General features: G+C 41.5%; 1 protein-coding gene across 3 annotated transcripts in view; it reads left to right on the top strand.

The window, feature by feature from the left end:
- nrn1lb (neuritin 1-like b) overlaps positions 1–8994 on the top strand; it is a 36739-nt gene extending 27745 nt beyond the window's left edge. For all 3 annotated transcript variants that reach the window (XM_061881446.1, XM_061881441.1, XM_061881437.1), the window contains one exon: positions 3757–8994. In XM_061881446.1, coding sequence (XP_061737430.1) covers positions 3757–4060 — 304 coding nt within the window. In that variant the 3' untranslated portion in view covers positions 4061–8994. The remainder of the gene's footprint in view (positions 1–3756) is intronic.
- The last annotated feature ends 14309 nt before the right edge of the window (positions 8995–23303 follow it).

Here is a 23303-nt window from a genome sequence, read left to right as displayed (position 1 = left end):
AGCCGAGGATCGGACCGCCAAGTGCCCTGCCTTCGGCTGTCGCCCAGCTCACAATGCACCCGACCTTTATGGCCCCTGCTATGGGTGGTGAGCCCATTGGAGGGGTGACCCACGTTGCCTCTTCGGGCTGTGCCCGGCCGGGCCCCATGGGTACAGGCCCGGCCACCAGGCGCTCGCCATCGTGCCCCACCTCCGGGCCTGGCTCCAGAGGGGGGCCCCGGTGACCCGCGTTCGGGCGAGGGAAATCTGGGTCCATGGTTTATCATCTTCATAAAGGTCTTCGAGCTGCTCTTTGTCTGATCCCTCACCTAGAACCTGTTTGCCTTGGGAGACCCTACCAGGGGGCTTTATGCCCCCGGACAACATAGCTCCTAGGATCATTGGGACACGCAAACTCCTCTACCACGATAAGGTTGCAGCTCAGAGAGGAGGCAAACTCTCAATACACTGAACAAAATGATAAACACAACACTTTTGTTTTTGCTCATCATATTTCATGAGTTAAACTCAAAGATCTCAAGCCTATTCCTCAGACCTATTCGTCTCAAATATTGTTCTGTCTAAACCTGTGTTAGTGAGCATTTCTTCTTTGCCAATACAATCCATACCAACTCACAGAAGTAGCGTATCAAGATGCTGATTAATCAGCATGGTTATTGCACAGGTGTGCCTTAGGCTGCCCACAATAAAAGGCCACTCTGAAATGGGCCGTTTTATCACAACACAGTTCCACAGTTGTCGCAAGTTTTGAGACAGCGTCCAGTTGGTATGCTGACTGCATGAATGTCTACCGGAGCTGTTGCCTTTGAATTGAATGTTCATTTCTCTACCATAAATAAGCCTTCTCCAAAGGCGTTTCAGAAAATTTGGCAGTACATCCAATCGGCCTCACAACCGCAGACCATGTGTAACCACACCAGCCGAGGACCTCCACATCCAGCAGGTGCACCTCCATGATTGTGTGAGACCAGCCACTCGGACAGCTGCTGCAACAATTGGTTTGCATAACCAAATCATTTCTGCACAAACTGAGATAAACCATCTTAGGGAAGCTCATCTGCATGCTCGTCTTCGTCCTCTGGGTCTCGACCTGACTGCAGTTCGTCGTCGTAACCGACTTGAGTGGGCAAATGCTCACATTGGTTGGTGTCTAGCACATTTGAGAGGTGTTCTCTTCACGGATAAATCCCGGTTTTCACTATTCAGAAAAGATGGCAGACAGAGTGTGGGGCGTCGTGTGGGAGAACAATATTTTGATGTCAACGTTGTGAATCGAGCGGGGTGGGGACAATGATGTTATGGACAAGGAAAGCAAGTGCATTTTATTAATTGCATTATGAATGCACAAATATAGCGTGACGAGATCCTGAGGCCCATTGTTGTGACATTTACCCGAGACCATCACCAAATGTTGCAGCATGACAATGTACGGCCCAATGTTGCAAGAATCTGCACACAATTCCTGGAAGCTGAAAACATCCCAGTTATTACATGGCTAGCATACTCACCGGACATGTCACCCATTGAGCATGTTTGGGATGTTGTGGATCAGTGTATATGACAGCGTGTTCCAGTTCCTGCCAATGCACAGCAACTTCACAAAGCCATTGAAGAGTGGACCAACATTCAACAGGCCACAATCAATAACCTGATCAAGTCTATGCGAAGAAGTTGTGTTCCACTGCGTGAGGCAAAAGGTGGTCACACCCGATACTGACTGCCTTTCTGATTTCCCCCCTCCCCCCAGATCCCCAATAATGCAAAACTTCCCCATATTTGAGAGGAATAGGTATTTTGTGTATATAGTAAAAGTTTAAGATCTTTGGGTTCAAATAATGAAAAATGGTAGCAAAAACAAAAGTGTTGTGTATATATTTTTGTTCAGTATAAGTGTATTTATTCATTCTATTTATTTTGACAGAAGAAATAGTTGTACTATATGCAATTGCATTTCTTTTAATCTTAAATATTACCTAATAATGCATATATATTAGATTATCAAACGTTCCCAAAAAATTTTTTAAATAAAAATAAATCCTCAAATATCTGCTTTACTTATGATTTCAAAGGAAGTTATCCATGAAATTGTACACTGTAAAAATGACAATAGATTTAATAGTAAAAAAATAAAGACTTGCCAGTATTTTACTGTACATTTGCATTAATACACAGTATAAACAAACATTTTTAGATTTTATGATAAAAACCTGCTGGCTCAGTGACCAGATTTTTACCGTAAAAATATGTTAATGTTTTTACATTTACAGTACAGTGATATGCTGTTAAAACATGTGGATTTTACTGTAAAATACTGGCGTCTGAGCTGACAATTCTTTGCTGTAAAATCGACACATTTTTGATTTACAGTGCACATAAAAAAATTATAAAAATCAATCAATTACAATGGCTATTTTGTAATACTAGGTGGTGAATCCCAACCTATTATTCACTGTTACAAACGGCAGCTATAATTGCTATATGGCCCTCAATGAAAATGAGTTTGACATCTCTGTATGCATTTTATACAGGCTGTTTTGTTGGGTTTTTTTAACATACAAATTAAAGGATCACTTGCTTTGAAATCATAAGTCAAGGTAACAAACAGATATTTAGGTACCGGTATGTATTTTGTGTTTACAAAAACAAATACAGTATATAATATAATATTTGTTGCAATATCAGATACTATTAAAGTTTAAAATATATGCAATTTCATGTAGTAGATTTTTTTTTTTTATATACATACAATAAGGTACATTAAGTACTTAATTGACAAATTATGTCTAGGTGTTTGCGGGCCACGTAATATAATGTGGCCAGCCTTGATATTGACACTTGTGACATCGGCAATAATTGTGTAATAATATCATGAAGCAATACATTTATATTCATATATGGACACTGTAAGAAACGGGTGATGTTGCTCTCAATGAAAAGGAGTTTAACACCTTTGCAAGTCCATACAACAAAAACTGTGAAAATTAATACATTAATTGATTAATTGATTGATTGATTGATTGAAACTTTTATTAGTAGATTAAACAGTACAGTACATATTCCGTACAATTGACCACTAAATGGTAACACCCGAAATAGTTTTTCAACTTGTTTAAGTCGGGGTCCACTTAAATCAATTCATGTTAACTTAACATGGATGTTAAGTGTTCAGTGTCGGCAAAACAACAATGGTGGTGAACCATTGTGTTTCTTTACAGCAAGAGTGCATTTTTACACAGTAAATGCGATCACATACAGTATTTATAGTCACCAAAACGTTTTGTATCTGACCAAGGGCTTATGTACTGTAGGTATTGTAATGTTTCTTTACAAAGCCGCCAACTACCCTTACATGCACAGTGCAGCATGTTTTTTAAGCAGAATATGTTTTAAGTTGTTCACAATTTCTTATTGCTTATGTCAGCTTTGTTCTTGAAGACCATATATATATCTTCATAAAAATATTTTCTCTTCTGTGTCAACATCCATCTATCCCATCCATTTTGGGGGGTGCTGGATCCTATCTTAGCTGGAGGGGTACACCCTGGACAAGTTGCCACCTCATCGCAGGGCCAACACAGACAGACAGACAACATTCACACTCACCTTCACACACAGGGGCCAATTTAGAGTTGCCAATCAACCTATCCCCAGCTTCCTACCACTTCCAAAGACATGCATTGTATTTCTTGAAGTGTTTTTCCTATCCAAGGGCAGCCCTCACAACTGTGACTATTTTTCCCCCCCTCCCCTTTAAAGGTCTTGGAATGACTTCCATGTTTGTGCCAACACAGCCATGTCTGGCTGCCCCAGAGAAGCTGCAGCAGTGTGGGAGTCCCTAAGACAAGAGTCCAGGAAGGCCCAGTTCTCTGGAAACCTCTATGACATGTGTGCCAGCCTCACCACCCTGGCTCCCAGCACCGTGCCTGCACCCGTGACCCCTCCCACCTCAGAACAGACCAATCAGGAAACACTAAAGGGTCGAGCGTACCAATGGGGCCCTGCCCTCACTATGACGCTCTTTCCAATATGTAGCACTTTGTTAATGCAGCTCAGGCTTTAGTCAAGTCTTAATCATTTGTACTCATGTTTGCTCAGATACATTTGTTTTGTTTGTTTGCACTTGTTTATTTTATTCAAGCATATATTATCACTTTGTTTATGCCATGAGTGTTGACAGAAATGCATCTTTAACATGATAAAGATGATTATAGCTTTGTTTTTATTTAATTTTTCAATCACACAGTTGATCATGATCCTGGGCTCAAAGGTCAGTCGCATTAGTGATTATAGGTCTCAATCCCAAAATCAAGAATCTAGGGACAGAATCAGAAAGACATATTGTTTCTTTTGTTTCAGCTTTGAAATATATTTTAATACCATCAGATGAAATCCTAGAGAAGTTGACCTAATTTAAGAAATTCAACTTTCAGCTTTTAAATGAGCAACAGCTGATGTTACTAATGTTAATTAATGTAAACAATTAAGATGATAGAGTACATTTATAATACATACATTAAAAAATATGTACGGAAATGTATTTTATTTTTCCCATCTAATATATGGGCAGCACAGGGGTTAGTTACATGTGCCTCACAATAGGAAGGTCCTGGGTTTAATCCCGGGGCTCAGGGTCTTTCTGTGTTAAGTTTGCATGTTCACCCCGTGACTGCGTGAGTTCTGTCCGGGTACTCCAGCTTCTTCTCACCTCGAAAAACATGCACCTGGGGATAGGTTGATTGGCATCACCAGGTGTGTGTTGTTTGTCTATCTGTGTTGGCCCTGTGATGAGGTGGAAACTTGTAAAGGGTGTACCCTGCCTTCTGCCCGAGTGCAGCTGGGATAAACTCCAGCACACCCGCAATCCCGAAAGGGACAAGCGGCAAAAAATGGATAGATGGAATTTATTATACAGAATACATAAGAGCACAAATTCATTGTTATATACAGTACAGGCCAAAAGTTTGAACACACCTCATTTCAATGCGTTTTTTAAATTTATTTTCATGAATATTTACATTGTAGATTGTCACTGAAGGCATCCAAACTATGACACCTGTGAAGTGAAAACCATTTCAAATGACTACCTCTCGAAGCCCATCGAGAGAATGCCAAGAGCGTGCAAAGCAGTAATCACAACAAAGGGTGGCTATTTTGAAGAAACTAGAATATAAAATATGTTTTCAGTTATTTCACCTTTTTTACATAACTCCACATGTGTTCATTCATAGTTTCAATGCCTTCAGTGAGAATCTACAATCTAAATAGTCATGAAAATAAAGAAAACGCATTGAATGAGAAGAAGGTGTGTCCAAACCTTTGGCATGTACTGTATATATAAATGTATTAAATGATACTCTTTAGCCCGGCAAAAAAAATGAATAACCATATATTTTTGATAACATTACAAAAAAGTTTTATCTTTTTGAGATTTAACTTTTTGTGGGGATATTTTTTCTGTGCGCGCGTGCAGTCTTAATACTTCTAAAACGGTTTCATAACAGTCGTGGCATGAGTAGATCAATCTCGTCTGTCATTATTCATCCACTGCTGTGCAGCATGCGACAGTGCACCACCAAAACCTTTGAAACAGTCTTGAGCCCTCAGAGGACCTGTGTGGCAGACTGAGAGCAAAGAGGAGCACTTGCCATTGTCACGAACATGACGCCATGTGAGACCACGTGACGGCTAATACATTATTTTTTTTTAAATGTCGGTCAGAAGTGAGCGCGCCAACACTGCAGTAGGATGAATATTAAGAAGTAGCAGCTGCTGCTGAACCAGCTATTGTGTCCTGTTACATAAAAGATTCACTTACAATAAAGTCAATGCAGGCTGGCACCATGCAGTGTCTCCAGAATAACACGAATAAGATCAGTCATTATTCGATTTCACTTTTATGTAAAAACCCCGTTTCCATATAAGCTGGGAAATTGTGTTATAAACGGAATACAATGATTTGCAAATCCTTTTCAACCCATATTCAGTTGAATGCACTACAAAGACAAGATATTTGATGTTCAAACTCATAAAATAATAATAATTAACTTAGAATTTCATGGCTGCAACACGCGCCAAAGTAGTAGGACATGTTCACCACTGTGTTACATCACTTTTTCTTGTAACAACACTCAATAAACGTTTGGGAACTGAGGAAACTAATTGTTTAAGCTTTGAAATGGAATTATTTCCCATTCTTGTTTTATGTAGAGCTTCAGTTGTTCAACAGTCAGGGGTCTTCGCTGTTGTATTTTACGCTTCATAATGCGCCACACATTTTTGATGGGAGACAGGTCTGGACTGCAGGCGGGCCAGGAAAGTACCCGCACTCTTTTACTAGGAAACCACGCTGTTGTAACACGTGGCTTGGCATTGTCTTGCTGAACTAAGCAGGGGCGTCCATGATAACGTTGCTTGGATGACAACATATGTTGCTCCAAAACCTGAATGGACCATTCAGCATTAATGGTGCCTTCACAGATGTGTAAGTTACCCATGCCTTGGGCACTAATACACCACCATACCATCACAGATACTGGCTTTTGATCTTTGCGCCCAAAACAATCCGGATGGTTATTTTCCTCTTTGTTCCGGAGGACACCACGTCCACAGTTTCCAAATATAATTTGAAATGTGGACTCGTCAGACCACAGAACACTTTTCCACTTTGCATCAGTCCATTTTAGATGAGCTCGGGCCCAGTGAAGCCAGCGCCGTTCTTTGGTGTTGTTGATAAATGGGTTTTGCTTTGCATAACAGAGTTTTAACTTAAACTTACAGATGACAGTGGTTTTATGAAGTGTTCTTTAGCGCATGTGGTGATATCCTTTACACACTGATGTCGGTTTTTGATGCAGTACCGCCTGAGGGATCAAAAGTCCGTAATATCATTGCTTATGTGCAGTGATTTCTCCAGATTCTCTGAACTTTTTGATGATTTTACGGACCGTAGATGGTAAAATCCCTAAATTCCTTGCAGTAGCTCGTTGAGAAATGTTGTTCTAAAACTGTTCGACGATTTGCTTACAAATTGGTGACCCTCTCCCCATCTTTGTTTGTGAATTACTTAGCATTTCATGGAAGCTGCTTTTATACCCAATCATGGCACCCACCTGTTCCCAATTAGTCTGCACACCTGTGGGATGTTCCAAATAAGTGTTTGATGAGCATTTCTCAACTTTATCAGTATTTATTGCCACCTTTCCCAACTTTTTTGTCACGTGTTGCTGGCATCAAATTCTAAAGTTAATGATTATTTGCAAAAAAAAAAAAAGTTTATCAGTTTGAACATCAAATATGTTGTCTTTGTAGCATATTCAACTGAATATGGGTTGAAAATGGTTTGCAAATCATAGTATTCAGTTTATATTTACATTTAACACAATTTCCCAAATTATATGGAAACCGGGTTTGTACTTCAACTAAGTTGAAATGATAGCAGTGTTGATGTGGCTTAAGCTTGGCTACATGATAAAGGTATTTTTGTGCAATTGACTAGAACTCACATTCTGACATGCTGTCAATATGTTGGGCAATACTGTACAGTATATATGAATAATCTCATGAATACACACTACATTTGTCCATATGGAACTTCCCAAAACATTCACAAGTGAAAAAGTACTCTGAGATCACAGATTGCAGACCTCCACCCCAAATAGTCAAAAAGTTCTGAATCTTGACAATGAACCCCCAAAATGTAATCACTTGTTCCTTATACCATATTTGACGTTTCCTGACAGTTTAGTCCAAATGTGCCCATCACTTTTTGAGCTATATACAGTGGAATGAAAGAAACAGAGTGAACCCTCTTGACAGTCATCCAATGTCTTTGTCTCTGTGGGTGGAGGTGGGGCCACAAGCATATACACATGGAAGTTAAAGCTTGTAACGTGGTAGAAATGATCTGGATCAGCACCAAAACATAATGACTTGTTTCTTAATGCATTTTAAACATTTCCTGAAAGTTTAGTCACAATGTGATTGTAACAATCTGGGTTATCTATTGTGTAATGAAAGAAAGGGAGTAAACTCTCTCTTCAGTCACCCACAGTCTTTGTCTTTGCGGGGCTGCTAAAACACACATACACACAAATGTAAACATAAGAAATCGTAGTAGAAGATTTCATTAAAAATTCACCCATCATTTTTGGAGTTATTGCTGATTGACAAACAAACCAACAGCGAGGATTACATACAGCAACTTCCTGGCGAAGGAATCAAAGTTTATATTTCTTATATAAAAAAACAGCATCAAGAACACATTTGCCCCGTATTCCTGTTTAGCTCAACTCTTATTTACCTTTTAACATATTTACATTTGATAAAACAGCACATGCCTGATTGGTTTACATGTTGGCAAATGGCCTTTCAGGCAGGAGATGATTTGGATGATATGATTTGGTATGGATCTTTGTCATTTAGGCATATAGCATGAAGTTGCATGGGTTTTTTCCTCACAAAAATGTTTTGTAATTACAGGGTTTTAATTGTGGAATGTTTGTTTATCTACATGTGTCCTGATAATGCGGTTGCTGGTGGAAAGACCAAAAGTTTCCTATTTTTGTAAAATTGTCCCTTATTTTCAAATGCCTGTCCCTGCAAACGAGCGTTGCGAGGTAGTGTTACACCCCGGAATGATTGTCAGTCAATCACAGGCAGATATACACAATAACCTTTCACACTTACATTTACACAGTCACTGTGATACTTTATATCAAGGGTGTCAAAACTCATTTTAGATCGGGGGCCACATGGAAAAAAATATACTCCCAAGTGGGCCGGACTGGTTGAATCACGGCACAATAACTTAAAAATAAAGACAACTTCAGCTTGTTTTCTTTGTTTAAAAATAGAACAAGCACATTCTGAAATTGTACAAATCATGATATTGCTGTTTTTTTGGGTGTTTTTTTTACAATTACCTGTTGCGGTTAATAGTATATATACTTTATTTGTCATTATTTATATTTTCTGAATAAATTATGTGATAATGTTCATCAGTCAAGTCTTTGGTGTTAATTTTCAATCTATCAAGACAAAAAAAATGGTAACATTTTAGTATGGGGAACACATATTCCCCATTAATTAGTTGCTTATTAACATGCAAATTAGAAACATGTCGGCTCTTATTTAGTTATTATTAAGTACTGATTAATACCTTATTCTGCATGGCCATTAACTAACAGTGTTCCCTCAAACACCTCAGAATTATTGCTTATTAGTAACCCTATCCCTAACCCTTATATGTTCCACTAGTGTCCAAATAACTCTTAATTAAGTATTTGTTACTTTAATAAGCAACAAATTAAAGGTGAATATGTTCCCCATACTAAAGTGTTACCAAATAATTATATCAAAATCAAATTACAGTATGTTATTTATGTAATTTGATAATTTTCCTCGACTGATGTACTAACGTGGTTTATTTTCTACATATGTAGAATCATCTACAAAAATACAAATAATTATTATTGTGTCATCCAATGGACAGATTAAGAACAGACGTTTTTTTCATTAAAACATTTCAGGGTAATTTTTATACTTAGCAAACTCATCCTGCGGGATAAAACCGGTTCACAAGCCTGATTTGGCCCTTGGGCCAGAGGTTAGACATCCCTGGTTTATATTCTACATAAAAATGTGTTGATCGAATGGCCACCGATCAGATTTTGGTGAAAAAGCATGCGATTAAAGCCTTTTAATGCCGATCACAAACGCCAATTCTTTCTGAGTGACACTGTATTTATTGTTAGTCATGTGGCTGACAAGCGGCTAGCAGCTAATTATGTTTCTCTATAAACAGCGTGGTGCTGCTCCCCTAAGTTGATAATTATCACCACCATTATGGCAAATAAACTGCAGTTCTAGGTATCCTCATAAGTATCATTAGTATGTAGCATTATCACACACAGCGAGCAGGCCAAGGGCAGGCAAGCTAATAGTGAAGCTAACTGCTAAGCTAGCTTTAAACAACAACAAAAAAATGTCAAAGTGTAGATGGAACCGTGTAACAACAGAAACTAAGCAGCTATTAATGCGAAATTCAGAAATTTATCAATAAGAGTCTACAGAGAGGACAGTATAACTATTGGTGGCTTGTTCAGTAACTACATTGGTGGTGTTGATACCAAGCTGCGATGAGGTGGCGACTTGTCCAGTGTGTACCCTGCCTTCTGCCCGAATACAGCTGACATAGGCTCCAGCGACCTTCCGCGACCCGGAAAGGGAGAAAGGGTAGAGAATGGATGGATGTTGATACCAAGAGTAATATCAGTATTTGCTCAATACTAAAGCGATTCAATCTATATTTTTCTATTTTTTCAAAACCATTTTTTTCTTTTTTAATGTTTAAAAAATAAGGGAATAATTCATTGGAAACAGATAACTGAGAGCAAAAACCAGAGGAATTTGATTAGAAGTAGATTTTGCTTTTGCGTTTGTTTGGCGCAAACAGTTATATGGAACAAAAGAGAATAAGCAACAAGTCAATAACACTCACCATAAATACAGTGAAACATTTACAGATAATACATGTGATCGATATCTGTATCGGCAAATCTCACCCATGGATAATCGGTATTCAAATCTGCAGCATAAAACACTGATCAGAACATAAATATTTCTGCAGTGTTGAAATAGATGAAACATGGAATTTTCCATCCATCATCATCATCCCAGGAAGGAATACATACAACACATTCAGGGTTTTGACCTGCACTCTCTTGTGGACAACAGATGGTGTACAACGTCAAACATGTTCAGGATTACAGAGTCCACTTGTATGAGACTAGTTCTATCTGTTCTATATGACCGGGACATAAACAAATGATGGCATCATGGAAGCTTTGCTGCACGACAACCATCTGTGCATGTAATTCTCTTAATGAATGAGCAAGTCAACAATTACCTCGTTCAAGCTGATGGATATGGACAAATATTCCTGACCAGAGTTATGTTTTGATAGTTCAGAACAACTATTGTATTGGTTTTAAAATTTGTGTCATCATTAAATCTTAAAGGGGAACTGCACTTTTTGGGGAATTTTGCCTCCCGTTCACAAGCATTATGACAGACAAGAACACTGTCTTTTTGTTTGTTTAGGATTTTAGAGATGATAAAAAAACGCTTGCAAGATGCGGCTAATGATTGGCAATGCGTTGTAACCCTCAAATTCCTATGGAAAACTTCAAAACCCTCATCAACGTTTTATATACATGCTGCAAATCTGTACATAATGTAGTAACAGACATAATCGTAACACTTTAGTATGGGTAAAATATTCACCATTAATTAGTTGCTTATCAACATGCAAATTAGTAACATATTGGTTCTTAAATAGTCATTATTAAGTACTCATTAATGCCTTATTCTCCATTAACACAGAGTCTTCCCTCAATAACCTCAGAATTGTTGCTTATATTAGTAACCCTAACCCTAACCCTAACCCTTATATGTTCCCCTAGTGTCCAAATAACTTTATAATAAGTCTTCCCTCAATAACCTCAGAATTGTTGCTTATATTAGTAACCCTAACCCTAACCCTAACCCTTATATGTTCCCCTAGTGTCCAAATAACTTTATAATAAGTCTTTGTTTCTTTAATAAGCACTTAATTAATGGTAAATTCAGAATCGATTCTGTCTTTTTATTTTAATCAATCCAACAAAATAATCCACAGCAATACCATAACAATACAATCCAATTCCAAAACTAAACCTGACCCGGCAACACTCAGAACTGCAACAACCAGAGCACTTGAGAGGAGAAACACATGACACAGAACAAACCAAAAGTAGTAAAACAATTTTTTTTTTTATCAACAACAGTATCAATATTAGTTATAATTTCACCATAGCAGTGATTAAAAATCCTTCATTGACATTATCATTAGACATTTATAAAAAAAAAAAAAAAAGAACAATAGTGTCACAGTGGCTTACACTTGCATCGCATCTCATAAGCTTGACAACACACTGTGTCCAATATTTTCACAAAGATAAAATAAGTCGTATTTTTGGTTCTTTTAATAGTTGCAATCAGTTGATAAAACATTGTCCTTTACAATTATAAAAGCTATTTAAAAAAAATCTACTACTCTGCTAGCATGTCAGCAGACTGGGGTAGATCTTGCTGAAATCCAATGTATTGAATGAATACAAAATCGTTTTGAATCAGAAAAATATCGTTTTTTAATCGAAAAAATATCGATATATAATTGAATCGCGACCCCAAGAATCGATGTCGAATTGTGGGACACCCAAATATTCGCAGCCCTAATAACAATGTATAATATGCACAATATTTACCGTATTTTGGTCATTTTATACAAAGCCAGGACTTTCCGACTTTGTTCCCTACTCCCTCAATCAAACTCGAGTATGTTTTTTAATCATGGCATACTTGGTAATAGACAGTGAAGACGTATATTTGTAAACAAATTAGGATTTACAACCATATTTATTTTAAAGTAAATACAAAGAGGATGAACTGCTGCTTATAGAAGCCAGCATGAAGAAGAGGCTGAAACCTTGGAGCAGACGGAAGGCGAGAGATTGCGACATGGTCACGAAATCTATGAGTCAATGTTTATTTATATAGCCCCAAATCACAAATGTCTAAAAGGGCTGCACAAGTCATAACAATATCCCCGTATAAGCGCCCACATAAGGGCAAGGAAAAACTCACAACCCAGTAGGACGTCGATGAGAATGACTATGAAAAAACCTTGGAGAGGACCGCAAATGTGGGTAACCCCCCCCAGGCGAGACCGGATTCAATGGACGTCGAGTGGGTCTGACATAATATTGTGAAAGTCCAGTCCATAGTGGGACCAGCAGGATACCATCCCGAGCGGAGACGGGTCAGGAGCGCAGAGATGTGTCTATGAGCACAAAATGATGAAGCCTCCTTGGATGAGAGGAAAAAAGTCTTCCAAGACAAACCAAATAGTCCAGTTGATTGAATGCCCTGGGATTACAATGACCTGGATGAATGAGAACATTCATAGTTCATTCCCATGTTAGAAAACTTTTGTGTTCTTGTCTCTCATAAAGATTGTGCAGTTCCCCTTTATGGGTGGGATTTTCATAAATCTTAACTCAGCTACTGTAATTTAAGTGTAAAAAGAAGTTGTCCAATTAGAATGTTACCCAAAAACAATTACTCTCTCACACTAGTGCTCTCTTATACTATGAAAATGCGTGTGTGCGCCTGCTGACGAAGTTCATTATTTTGGCAAATATGATTTAAGTCTGCGTATTGATTTAATACCAAGTACAAGAGGAACATTTACCAAACATGAGAAACATAAAAAATACTGCAACCTGTGACAAAGCCTAATTTTCAGGTAAAATAAGCAATTTGAGGCACCATTAGTGCCTCACAGTACAAAGGTCCTGTGTGGAGTTTGCATGTCCTCCCCGTGACTGCGTGGGTTCCCTCCGGGTACTCCGGCTTCCTCCCACCTCCAAAGACATGCACCTGGGGATAGGTTGATTGGCAACACTACATTGGCCCTAGTGTGTGAATGTGAGTGTGAATGTTGTCTGTCTATCTGTGTTGCCCCTGTGATGAGGTGGCGACTTCTTCACGGTCTACCCCGCCTTCCGCCCGAATGCAGCTGAGATAGGCGCCAGCACCCCCCATTAACCCAAAAAGGGACACGCGGTAGATAATGGATGGATAAGCAATATGCTGCAATACGGACCCAGACGCATGGGCACACACATACACACACATGTAATGTAACTGTGATGAGTGTATATAAATAAAATATGCAGGATTTACAATTTTATCAGGAAACAATCACAGACACTTAAGCTTGTAAAATCATTAAAGCAAACTTCCATCCATCCATCCATTTTCTACCGCTTGTCCCTTTTTGGAGGTTGTGGGGGGGTGCTGGCTTAGCAGACTTAATAATAACTTTAACTGTTATTTACAAATCCCTTCCATCAGACCGCGACAACATTAAAATATGAACTTTAAACAATAAAACATTAAAGGGATCATAATATGATATTTTTTTACTACATTTAAAACATTTTCTTGTGGTCTACATAACATGTAATGGTGGTTCTCTGTTACAAATACTGCATGGATTAAATTTTGCAAACCATTTAAAAGCTGCTTTCTGACCGTCTCTTCAGGATGCGCTGTTTTGTGGGCGGTCTTATTTATGTTCCTCCTCTTTGACTGCGTCTTCTCTCCATCATCCATGGTGTAGTTTTTAGCGCTTTCATAAGACAAAGTTAAAGTACCACTGATAGTCACACACACACACACTAGGTGTGGTGAAATTAGCCTCTGTATTTGACCCATCCCCTTGTTCCCCCCGGGAAGAGGTGAAGGGAGCAGTGAGCAGCAGCGGTGGCCACGCTTGTGAATTTTTTTTTGATGATTTAACCGCCAATTCCAACCCTTGATGCTGAGTGCCAAGCAGGGAGGTAAAGGGCCCCCTTTTTTATAGTCTCTGGTATGACTCGATCGGGGTTTGCAGGAGTCTACTGACAGATATAAGTTTGAACTACACGCTGCTTTGTATTAGAAATGGCAACAGCAGAGGATGCATGTGCATTTACGAGCCAGTCTGCCCAACAACAAGAGAATTCGGAAAAATAAGAAACTTATTGACTACTGGCTACAATGGTGGATTTGTGCAAAGATCTACCTTATAGGGAGACATCCGCTGATCTCACAAATTGGGCAAATTCCAAATTGTTCATATGGTGGGAGTACAAAGTAAGGCAAGACTGTTTTACAAATGAAGTCCATCCATCCATCATCTTCAGCTTATCCAAGGTCGGGTCGCGGGGGAAACAGCCTAAGCAGGGAAACCCAGACTTCCCTCTCCCCTGCCACTTCGTCTAGTTCTTCCCGGGGGATCCCGAGGCGTTCCCAGACATAGTCTTCCCAACGTGTCCTGGGTCTTCCCCGTGGCCTCCTAACGGTTGGACATGCCCTAAACACCTCCCTAGGGAGGCGTTCGGGTGGCATCCTGACCAGATGCCCGAACCACCTCATGTGGCTCCTCTCGATGTGAAGGAGCAGCGGCTTTACTTTGAGTTCCTCCCGGATGGCATAGCTTCTCACCCTATCTCTAAGGGAGAGCCCCGCCCCACGGCGGAGGAATCTCATTTCGGCCGCTTGTACCCGTGATCTTATCCTTTCGGTCATGACCCAAAGCTCATGACCATAGGTGAGGATTGGAACGTAGATCGACCAGTAAATTGAGAGCTTTGCCTTCCGGCTCAGCTCCTTCTTCACCACAACAGATCGGTACAACGTCCGCGTTACTGAAGACGCCGCACCAATCCGCCTGTCGATCTCACGATCCACTCTTCCCTCACTCGTGAACAAGACTCCTAGGTACTTGAACTCCTCCACTTGGGGCAGGGTCTCCTCCCCAGCCCGGGGATTGCATTCCACCCTTTTCCGGGCGAGAACCATGGACTCGGACTTGGAGGGGCTGATTCTCATTCCGGTCGCTTCACACTCGGCAGCGAACCGATCCAGCGAGAGCTGAAGATCCCGGTCAGATGAGGCCATCAGGACCACATCATCTGTAAAAAGCAGAGACCTAATCCTGCGGTTACCAAACCGGAACCCCTCAACGCCCTGACTGCGCCTAGAAATTCTGTCCATAAAAGTTATGAACAGAATCGGTGACAAAGGACAGCCTTGGCGGAGTCCAACCCTCACTGGAAATGTGTTCGACTTACTGCCGGCAATGCGGACCAAACTCTGGCACTGATCGTACAGGGAGCGGACCGCCACAATAAGACAGTCCGATACCCCATACTCTCTGAGCACTCCCCACAGGACTTCCCGAGGGACACGGTCGAATGCCTTCTCCAAGTCCACAAAGCACATGTAGACTGGTTGGGCAAACTCCCATGCACCCTCAAGAACCCTGCCGAGAGTATAGAGCTGGTCCACAGTTCCACGACCAGGACGAAAACCACACTGTTCCTCCTGAATCCGAGGTTCGACTATCCGGCGTAGCCTCCTCTCCAGTACACCTGAATAAACCTTACCGGGAAGGCTGAGGAGTGTGATCCCACGATAGTTGGAACACACCCTCCGGCCCCCCTTCTTAAAGAGAGAAACCACCACCCCGGTCTGCCAATCCAGAGGTACCGCCCCCGATGTCCACGCAATGCTGCAAAGTCTTGTCAACCAAGACAGCCCCACAGCATCCAGAGCCTTAAGGAACTCCGGGCGGATCTCGTCCACCCCTGGGGCCTTGCCACCGAGGAGCTTTTTAACCGACCTCAGCCCCAGAAATAGGAGAGTCCACCACAGATTCCCCAGGCACTGCTTCCTCATAGGAAGACGTTTTGGTGGGATTGAGGAGGTCTTCGAAGTATTCCTTCCATCTATCCACAACATCCGCAGTTGAGGTCAGCAGAACACCATCCGCACCATACACGGTGTTGATAGTGCACTGCTTCCCCTTCCTGAGGCGGCGGACGTGGTCCAGAATCGCTTCGAAGCCGTCCGGAAGTCGTTTTCCATGGCTTCCCCGAACTTCTCCCATGTCCGAGTTTTTGCCTCCGCGACCGCTGAAGCTGCACACCGCTTGGCCTGTCGGTACCTGTCCACTGCCTCCGGAGTCCTATGAGCCAAAAGGACCGGATAGGACTCCTTCTTCAGCTTGACGGCATCCCTCACCGCTGGTGTCCACCAACGGGTTCTAGGATTACCACCACGACAGGCACCAACTACCTTGCGGCCACAGCTCCAGTCAGCCGCCTCGACAATAGAGCTACGGTACATGATCCACTCGGACTCAATGTCCAGCACCTCCCTCGTGACATGTTCAAAGTTCTTCCGGAGGTGGGAATTGAAACTCTCTCGGACAGGAGACTCTGCCAGACGTTCCCAGCAGACCCTCACAATGCGTTTGAGCCTGCCAGGTCTGTCCGGCATCCTCCCCCACCATCGCAGCCAACTCACCACCAGGTGGTGATCGGTGGAGAGCTCCGCCCCTCTCTTCACCCGAGTGTCCAAAACATAAGGCCGCAAATCCGACGACACAACTACATATTCGATCATGGAACTGCGGCCTAGGGTGTCCTGGTGCCAAGTGCACATATGGACACCCTTATGTTTGAACATGGTGTTTCTTATGGACAAACTGTGACGAGCACAAAAGTCCAATAACAAAACACCACTCTGGTTCAGATCCGGGCGGCCATTCTTCCCAATCACGCCTCTCCAGGTTTCACTGTCGTTGCCAACGTGAGCGTTGAAGTCTCCCAGTAGGACAAGGGAATCACCCGGGGGGCACTTTCCACTACTCCCTCGAGTGTACCCAAAAAGGGTGGGTACTCTGAACTGCTGTTTGGTGCATAAGCACAAACAACAGTCAGGACCCGTCCCCCCACCCGAAGGCGGAGGGAGGCTACACTTTCGTCCACCGGGTTGAACTCCAACGTACAGGCTTTGAGCCGGGGAGAAACAAGAATTGCCACCCCAGCCCGTCGCCTCTCACTGCCGGCAACGCCAGAGTGGAAGAGGGTCCAATCCCTCTCGAGAGAAGTGGTTCCAGAGCCCTTGCTGTGCGTCGAAGTGAGTCCGACTATATACAGCCGGAATTTCTCGACTTCGCGCACTAGCTCAGGCTCTTTCCCCCCCAGTGACGTGACATTCCACGTCCCAAGAGCTAGCTTCTGTAGCTGAGGATCGGACCGCCAAGTGCCCTGCCTTCGGCTGCCACCCAGCTCACATTGCACCCGACCTCTATGGCCCCTGCTATGGGTGGTGAGCCCATTGGAGGGGTGACCCACGTTGCCTCTTCGGGCTGTGCCCGGCCGGGCCCCATGGGAACAGGCCCGGCCACCAGGCGCTCGCCATCGTGCCCCACCTCCGGGCCTGGCTCCAGAGGGGGGCCCCGGTGACCCGCGTCCGGGCGAGGGAAATCTGGGTCCATGCTTTTTCTTCTTCATAAAGGTCTTTGAGCTGCTCTTTGTCTGATCCCTCACCCCGGACAACATAGCTCCTAGGATCATTGGGACACGCAAACTCCTCTACCACGATAAGGATGCAGCTCAGAGAGGAGACAAATGAAGTCTTCATACGCAAAAAAAAAAAAAAGAAGCTATTTCTCAAATTTTGATTTGTGACTACCAATTTTGCCTCAGAATCTTTCACATTTCACTGCTGAATATTCCATTTTACTTCAGAAACTGACAAGTCTTCATACGCAAAAAAAAAAGCCATTTCTCAAATTTTGATTTGTGACTACCAATTTTGCCTCAGAATCTTTCACATTTCACTGCTGAATATTCCATTTTACTTCAGAAACTGACAAGCGCCATGCTCTCTTTGCCGCACAAACAGACAAATCAATCAGACCAATCAATATATTGAAATTTGATGACGTAATCCAACATCAGTTCTCATGGTTGAGTATGTATTTTGGTGTTATTGTATCTAAAATAAAGCATCAATAACGAGTAATTTTGATGAAATCAGTAAGTGTGTGGTGGCCTCAACTAGTGGGCACAAATGGAGACGCTGTCCTGATAAATCTGAGTGGTACATTAGCAAGAAATGTTGACAGTGCGGTGGGAAAAATGCCATCTATTGCCTGTGTACATAATGTACACAGGCAATAGATGGCAACTGAACTATGTGTGTACTCTGCTGTTGTTGTCTTGTGATGTTGCTGTCAATTTAATGATGTCATGATTCAGCGGTCAATGTAAACCTCGAACCTCCATACCAGGGATAACCCAAACAAAGTGTTTGTTTGGATGAAATTCATTAATTAGAGTGATGAAAAAAGCATTCCTCTGAAAAAAGTCACTGTTTTCATTCATTTTTAGGGCCAAGCAGGCACCATGTATGATTACCGTATTTTTCTGATGATAAATCACAGTTTTTTTCATAGTTTGGCCGGGGGTGCGACTTATACTCTGGCGCGATTTATGTGTGAAATTATTAACACATTACCATTATATTATTTATCTAATTCACACAAGAGACTAGGTGTATATCAGCAATCGTCATACACACACGTCAATCAATAAAAATTTGGCGGAGGTGGGTCATGGCAGAAGTGCATTGTGGAAAAAAAAGATGCTACCTGCTACTACTTCCATACCTATGAAAATTGATCATTTCACCGTTGGCGCTAACTTAGAAAAACTGAGAAGGGCTCTAAGGCAGTCCTGCGCAACGTGTGGGAGCAGTGGATGGAGAGCACAGCTTCCCGGCAACCGGTAGAATGTGCCATGCAACTTTTCTGGATGTCATTAGATGGATCGACACAGCATGAGCTTCAGTGACAACCGAAAACCATCCTGTCCGGATTCAGAAAGGCTGGAATAATTGGAACTGCAACTAACGATGACTCTGACGTAAGCAACGTACCGATAGACGAGGAAGCGGCGCATTGTCTACCTTTGGAGTTGGCAGAGTTGTTTAGAAACAACACAGAAGAAGAAGATTTTATCTGATTTAGTGATTAGGAGTGACAGATTGTTTGGTAAACGTATAACATGTTCTATATGTTATGGTTATTTGAATGACTCTTACCGTAATATGTTAAGTTAACGTATTCAGTTGGTTATTTATGCGTCATATAACGTACACTTATTCAGCCTACTGTTCACTAGTCTTTATTTATTTAAAATTGCCTTACATATGTCTATTCTTGGTGTTGGATTTTATCAAATACATTTCCCCAAAAAATGTGACTTATACTCGAGTGCGACTTATATATGTTTTTTTCCCTTCTTTATTATGCATTTTTGGCTAGTGGGACCTATACTGCGGAGCGATTTATAACCGAAAAATATGGTAGTCTTTTTTGTTTTTGTTTTTTGCAAAGAAACGTTTACAGTTATGTGACTTTGCTGCAAAATTGTTACAAAATTATCAAAATTATATTTTTGTAATAAATATGCATTTTCAAATTAGAACTATATTTTGGGTGTAGGAAACTATTTAATTGCAACCCACATCGACAGGATGACTGTTGCATGAAAAGCTCCACCAAAAATATTGATTTACTCAAATCAAGGAAAATGAAATACTGCTTTTGTCCATGAACTCTTCAAATATTTCATCCATGTCCCTACCGTTTAATCCAAAATTTTCTGGATTTAGGCGGAACTTAAAAATCCCTAAAAACGGATACCAATAGGTAAGACATGTTTGTTTTGCTTAATTTAGATTAAGAGTACAGTACGTGAAAATTTATTAATGTGGGCCAGCCAGAGTAGCTTGTGCCAGGTGTGCGTTCGTAAACTTCACTCCATGACAACTTCAAAGAGTGTGTTGGACTTTTAGCTTAGTGGCTGGCATTCATACCTATCAATCAGCCGCTTTGCTGTTAGCAGTGGCATTATTAGTCCATGAGCCAAAACCCAAAAATTGGCCTCCCGCAGTCAAACAAGAGGGCAATTTCTTGTTTGTTTTTCTGAGTTGGTAGATATCTCTGGTGAACAGTTTGACATGATAACCGTTGCAAACAAGTAGCTTGGTGGTGCTTTTTACGTGTTGAACAGTTGGGCCGGCAGAGTGGAAACTTCCAAAACTGTGTACAGTTCTTGTTCAGTATTTTGTTGTTTATTGAAGACTAAGGGTGCCTAAAGGGTGCCTTTTCTCTTTTATCAAGACCCTATTGTAATAATTATAATACACTCACCTCAGGAATATGTGAATAAAAATGTGATAAAATGAAAACATTCACATGAAAAACATTTTTAGAATGTTTTACTTTTCATGCAACAACAGCAACAAACAATAACAACAAATTATGTTTAACACAATTAAAATGAACAAAAGAGTTGCTTGTTCTGTATATTAAGTGTTACAGGTTGAGACAAACATCAGACCTCCATTTCAGTCCTCATGGAGTATCAGAACCAGTCAGGTCTGCATCTGGCATCATGTTGTGATCATCCTCTTCGGGTTGATTGTCACATGTCTGCAACTTGCAGAGGGTTGTACCTTTCAATCCATCTTCATGCACTGACATTCCGGGGGTTTGCGTCTACGGCTGCAGTTGAAGGACAGCAGTTGCGGCACTGCCTTAGGGGCTGGAGATTCCATTTTACAGTGAGCTGACCTTTGTCATTTCTGGCCCAGCCATGTTCAAGTGGGCTTGGGACATGCGGATGTTGCTGGAGACTGGCTCTCCAGATGCAAGCCTGTTAGTTGACACGCATGCAGTGGCAGTCCTCACATGGTGGAAGTTGTCTCAATTCAAGCTCTCTATGTTCCATGCAGAAAAGCTGGGGGGTTTATTGGGTTATTGTCCTCTGTATTTTTGAAGTCTGTCTATGCCACCAGCTTCATGAATAGGTCCATGGATATTTCCCAGGACTGTCCCAACTCAATAAACACTTTTTGAAAAATCCTTGATCTCAAGATAAGCTTCAAGGCTCTGTGTATGTGTGCATGCCAATCAGAGCATTAAAAACAACGTCTACCAGGCCCTGGTGTAGCTGTATGATGATAAAGCACCTAACCCGGACTCCACATCTGCGGTCCCCTCCAAGGCTTCTCATTGTATCCCAGTGGGTTAAGTTTTTTCATGGCCTGATGTGGGATCTGAGCCGAGCATGTTGTTGTGGCTTGTGCAGCTCTTTGAGACACTTGTGATTAAGGGCTATATAAATAAAATCTGATTGATTGAGTGTCCTCAATTGCGACTACAGTAGCACTGTAGCCTTATTCTACAGCATGAGTTGCATACCAAATGATTATTGTGTCTGCCTCTTCTTGCTTTTATTGCAGATACCAAACCTCTGCCCACTGATCCTTGGTGATGTGCAAGCAGTATTATTCACTGGTGACTTAAACTGCTTGTCTTTCAGTTTTTCTCTCGGCTTAGGTATTTTCATGGTAGCCACCAGAAGGCTTGCCTTTTTGGCCGAGTAGGTGGGAAACTTTCTCCATTTCTGGATTTGGTGACCTGGTGCAACTTTTTGGAACTGTATTCCTGTGGGGCACTCCCTGTTTGCTCTCTCTGCATTTTTGATTGAATCCTCCCGATACACATCGAAAACTGAGTCAATTGTCTGGCTTCTGGCTCCTTCATGTAGGATTTAAGTCAGGGCTAAGTCTGCAAAGTTAGAGAAGGTCTGGTCAATACCCTCAAAGGGGAACATTATCACCAAACCTATGCAAGCATCAATATATACCTTGATGTTGCAGAAAAAAGACCATCTATTTTTTTAACCGATTTCCGAACTCTAAATGGGTGTATTTTGGCAAATTAAACGCCTTTTTGTTTATCGGTCTTTTAGCGATGACGTCACGTGACGTCACCGAGGTAACACACCCGCCATTTTCATTTTCACATTACAAACATCAGGCCTCAGCTCTGTTATTTTCCGTTTTTTTGACTATTTTTTGGAACTTTGGAGACATCACGCCTCGTCGGTGTGTTGTCGGAGGGTGTAACAACACTAACAGGGAGGGATTCAAGTTGCACCACCAGCAAGAAATTTGCCACCAGACCCCCATTGAATTTGCCAGAGTGTCTGCACATTTTACCGGCGATGCTAAGACAGACATGGCACAGAGATGTATGGATAACCTGCAGATGCATTTGCAATGATTAAGTAGACGAAATCACAAAGGTGAGTTTTGTTGATGTTGTTGACTTATGTGCTAATCAGACATATTTGGTCACGGCATGACTGCCAGCTAATCGATGCTAACATGCTAAGCTAATTGATGCTAACATGCTATTTACGCTAGCTGTATGTACATTCGAAACTAGATACCCACATTTAATGCGAAACAAACACTTACCAATCGACGGATTTAAGTTGCTCCAGTGTCACAAGATGCGAAAGTCCTGATCGTTTGGTCTGCACATTTTACCGGCGATGCTAATAAGGCAGCCATGCTATGGGCCACTTCATTAGGTACACCCATGCTATGGCCGAATAGTGTCAATAGCTATTCGCTCAATAGCTTCAATTTCTTTTTTAATTTCGTTTTCGCTATCTGCCGCCATACTCCGACCATCTGTTTCAATACATGCGTAATCTTTTGAATCGCTTAAGCCACTAAAATCCGAGTCTGAATCCGAGCTAATGTCGCTATATCTTGCTGTGGTAACCGCCATGTTGTTTGTATTGGCAGCCCTGTATGACGTTACAGGGAAATGGACAGTCGCATCGCAAATAGTGAAAATCAAGAACTTTAAAGCTTTTTTTAAGGATATTCCGGGAGGTGTAAAATTTTGAAAAAAACTTGGAAAAATAAAACAAGCCACTGGGAACTGATTTTTATTATTTTTAACCCTTTTGAAATTGTGATAATGTTCCCCTTTAATC

Source organism: Nerophis ophidion, linkage group LG02, assembly GCF_033978795.1.
Source record: "Nerophis ophidion isolate RoL-2023_Sa linkage group LG02, RoL_Noph_v1.0, whole genome shotgun sequence".
Lineage (NCBI taxonomy): Eukaryota > Metazoa > Chordata > Actinopteri > Syngnathiformes > Syngnathidae > Nerophis > Nerophis ophidion.
Note: the sequence above shows the minus strand (reverse complement) of the source record. Positions and strands in the feature narration are given on the sequence as shown.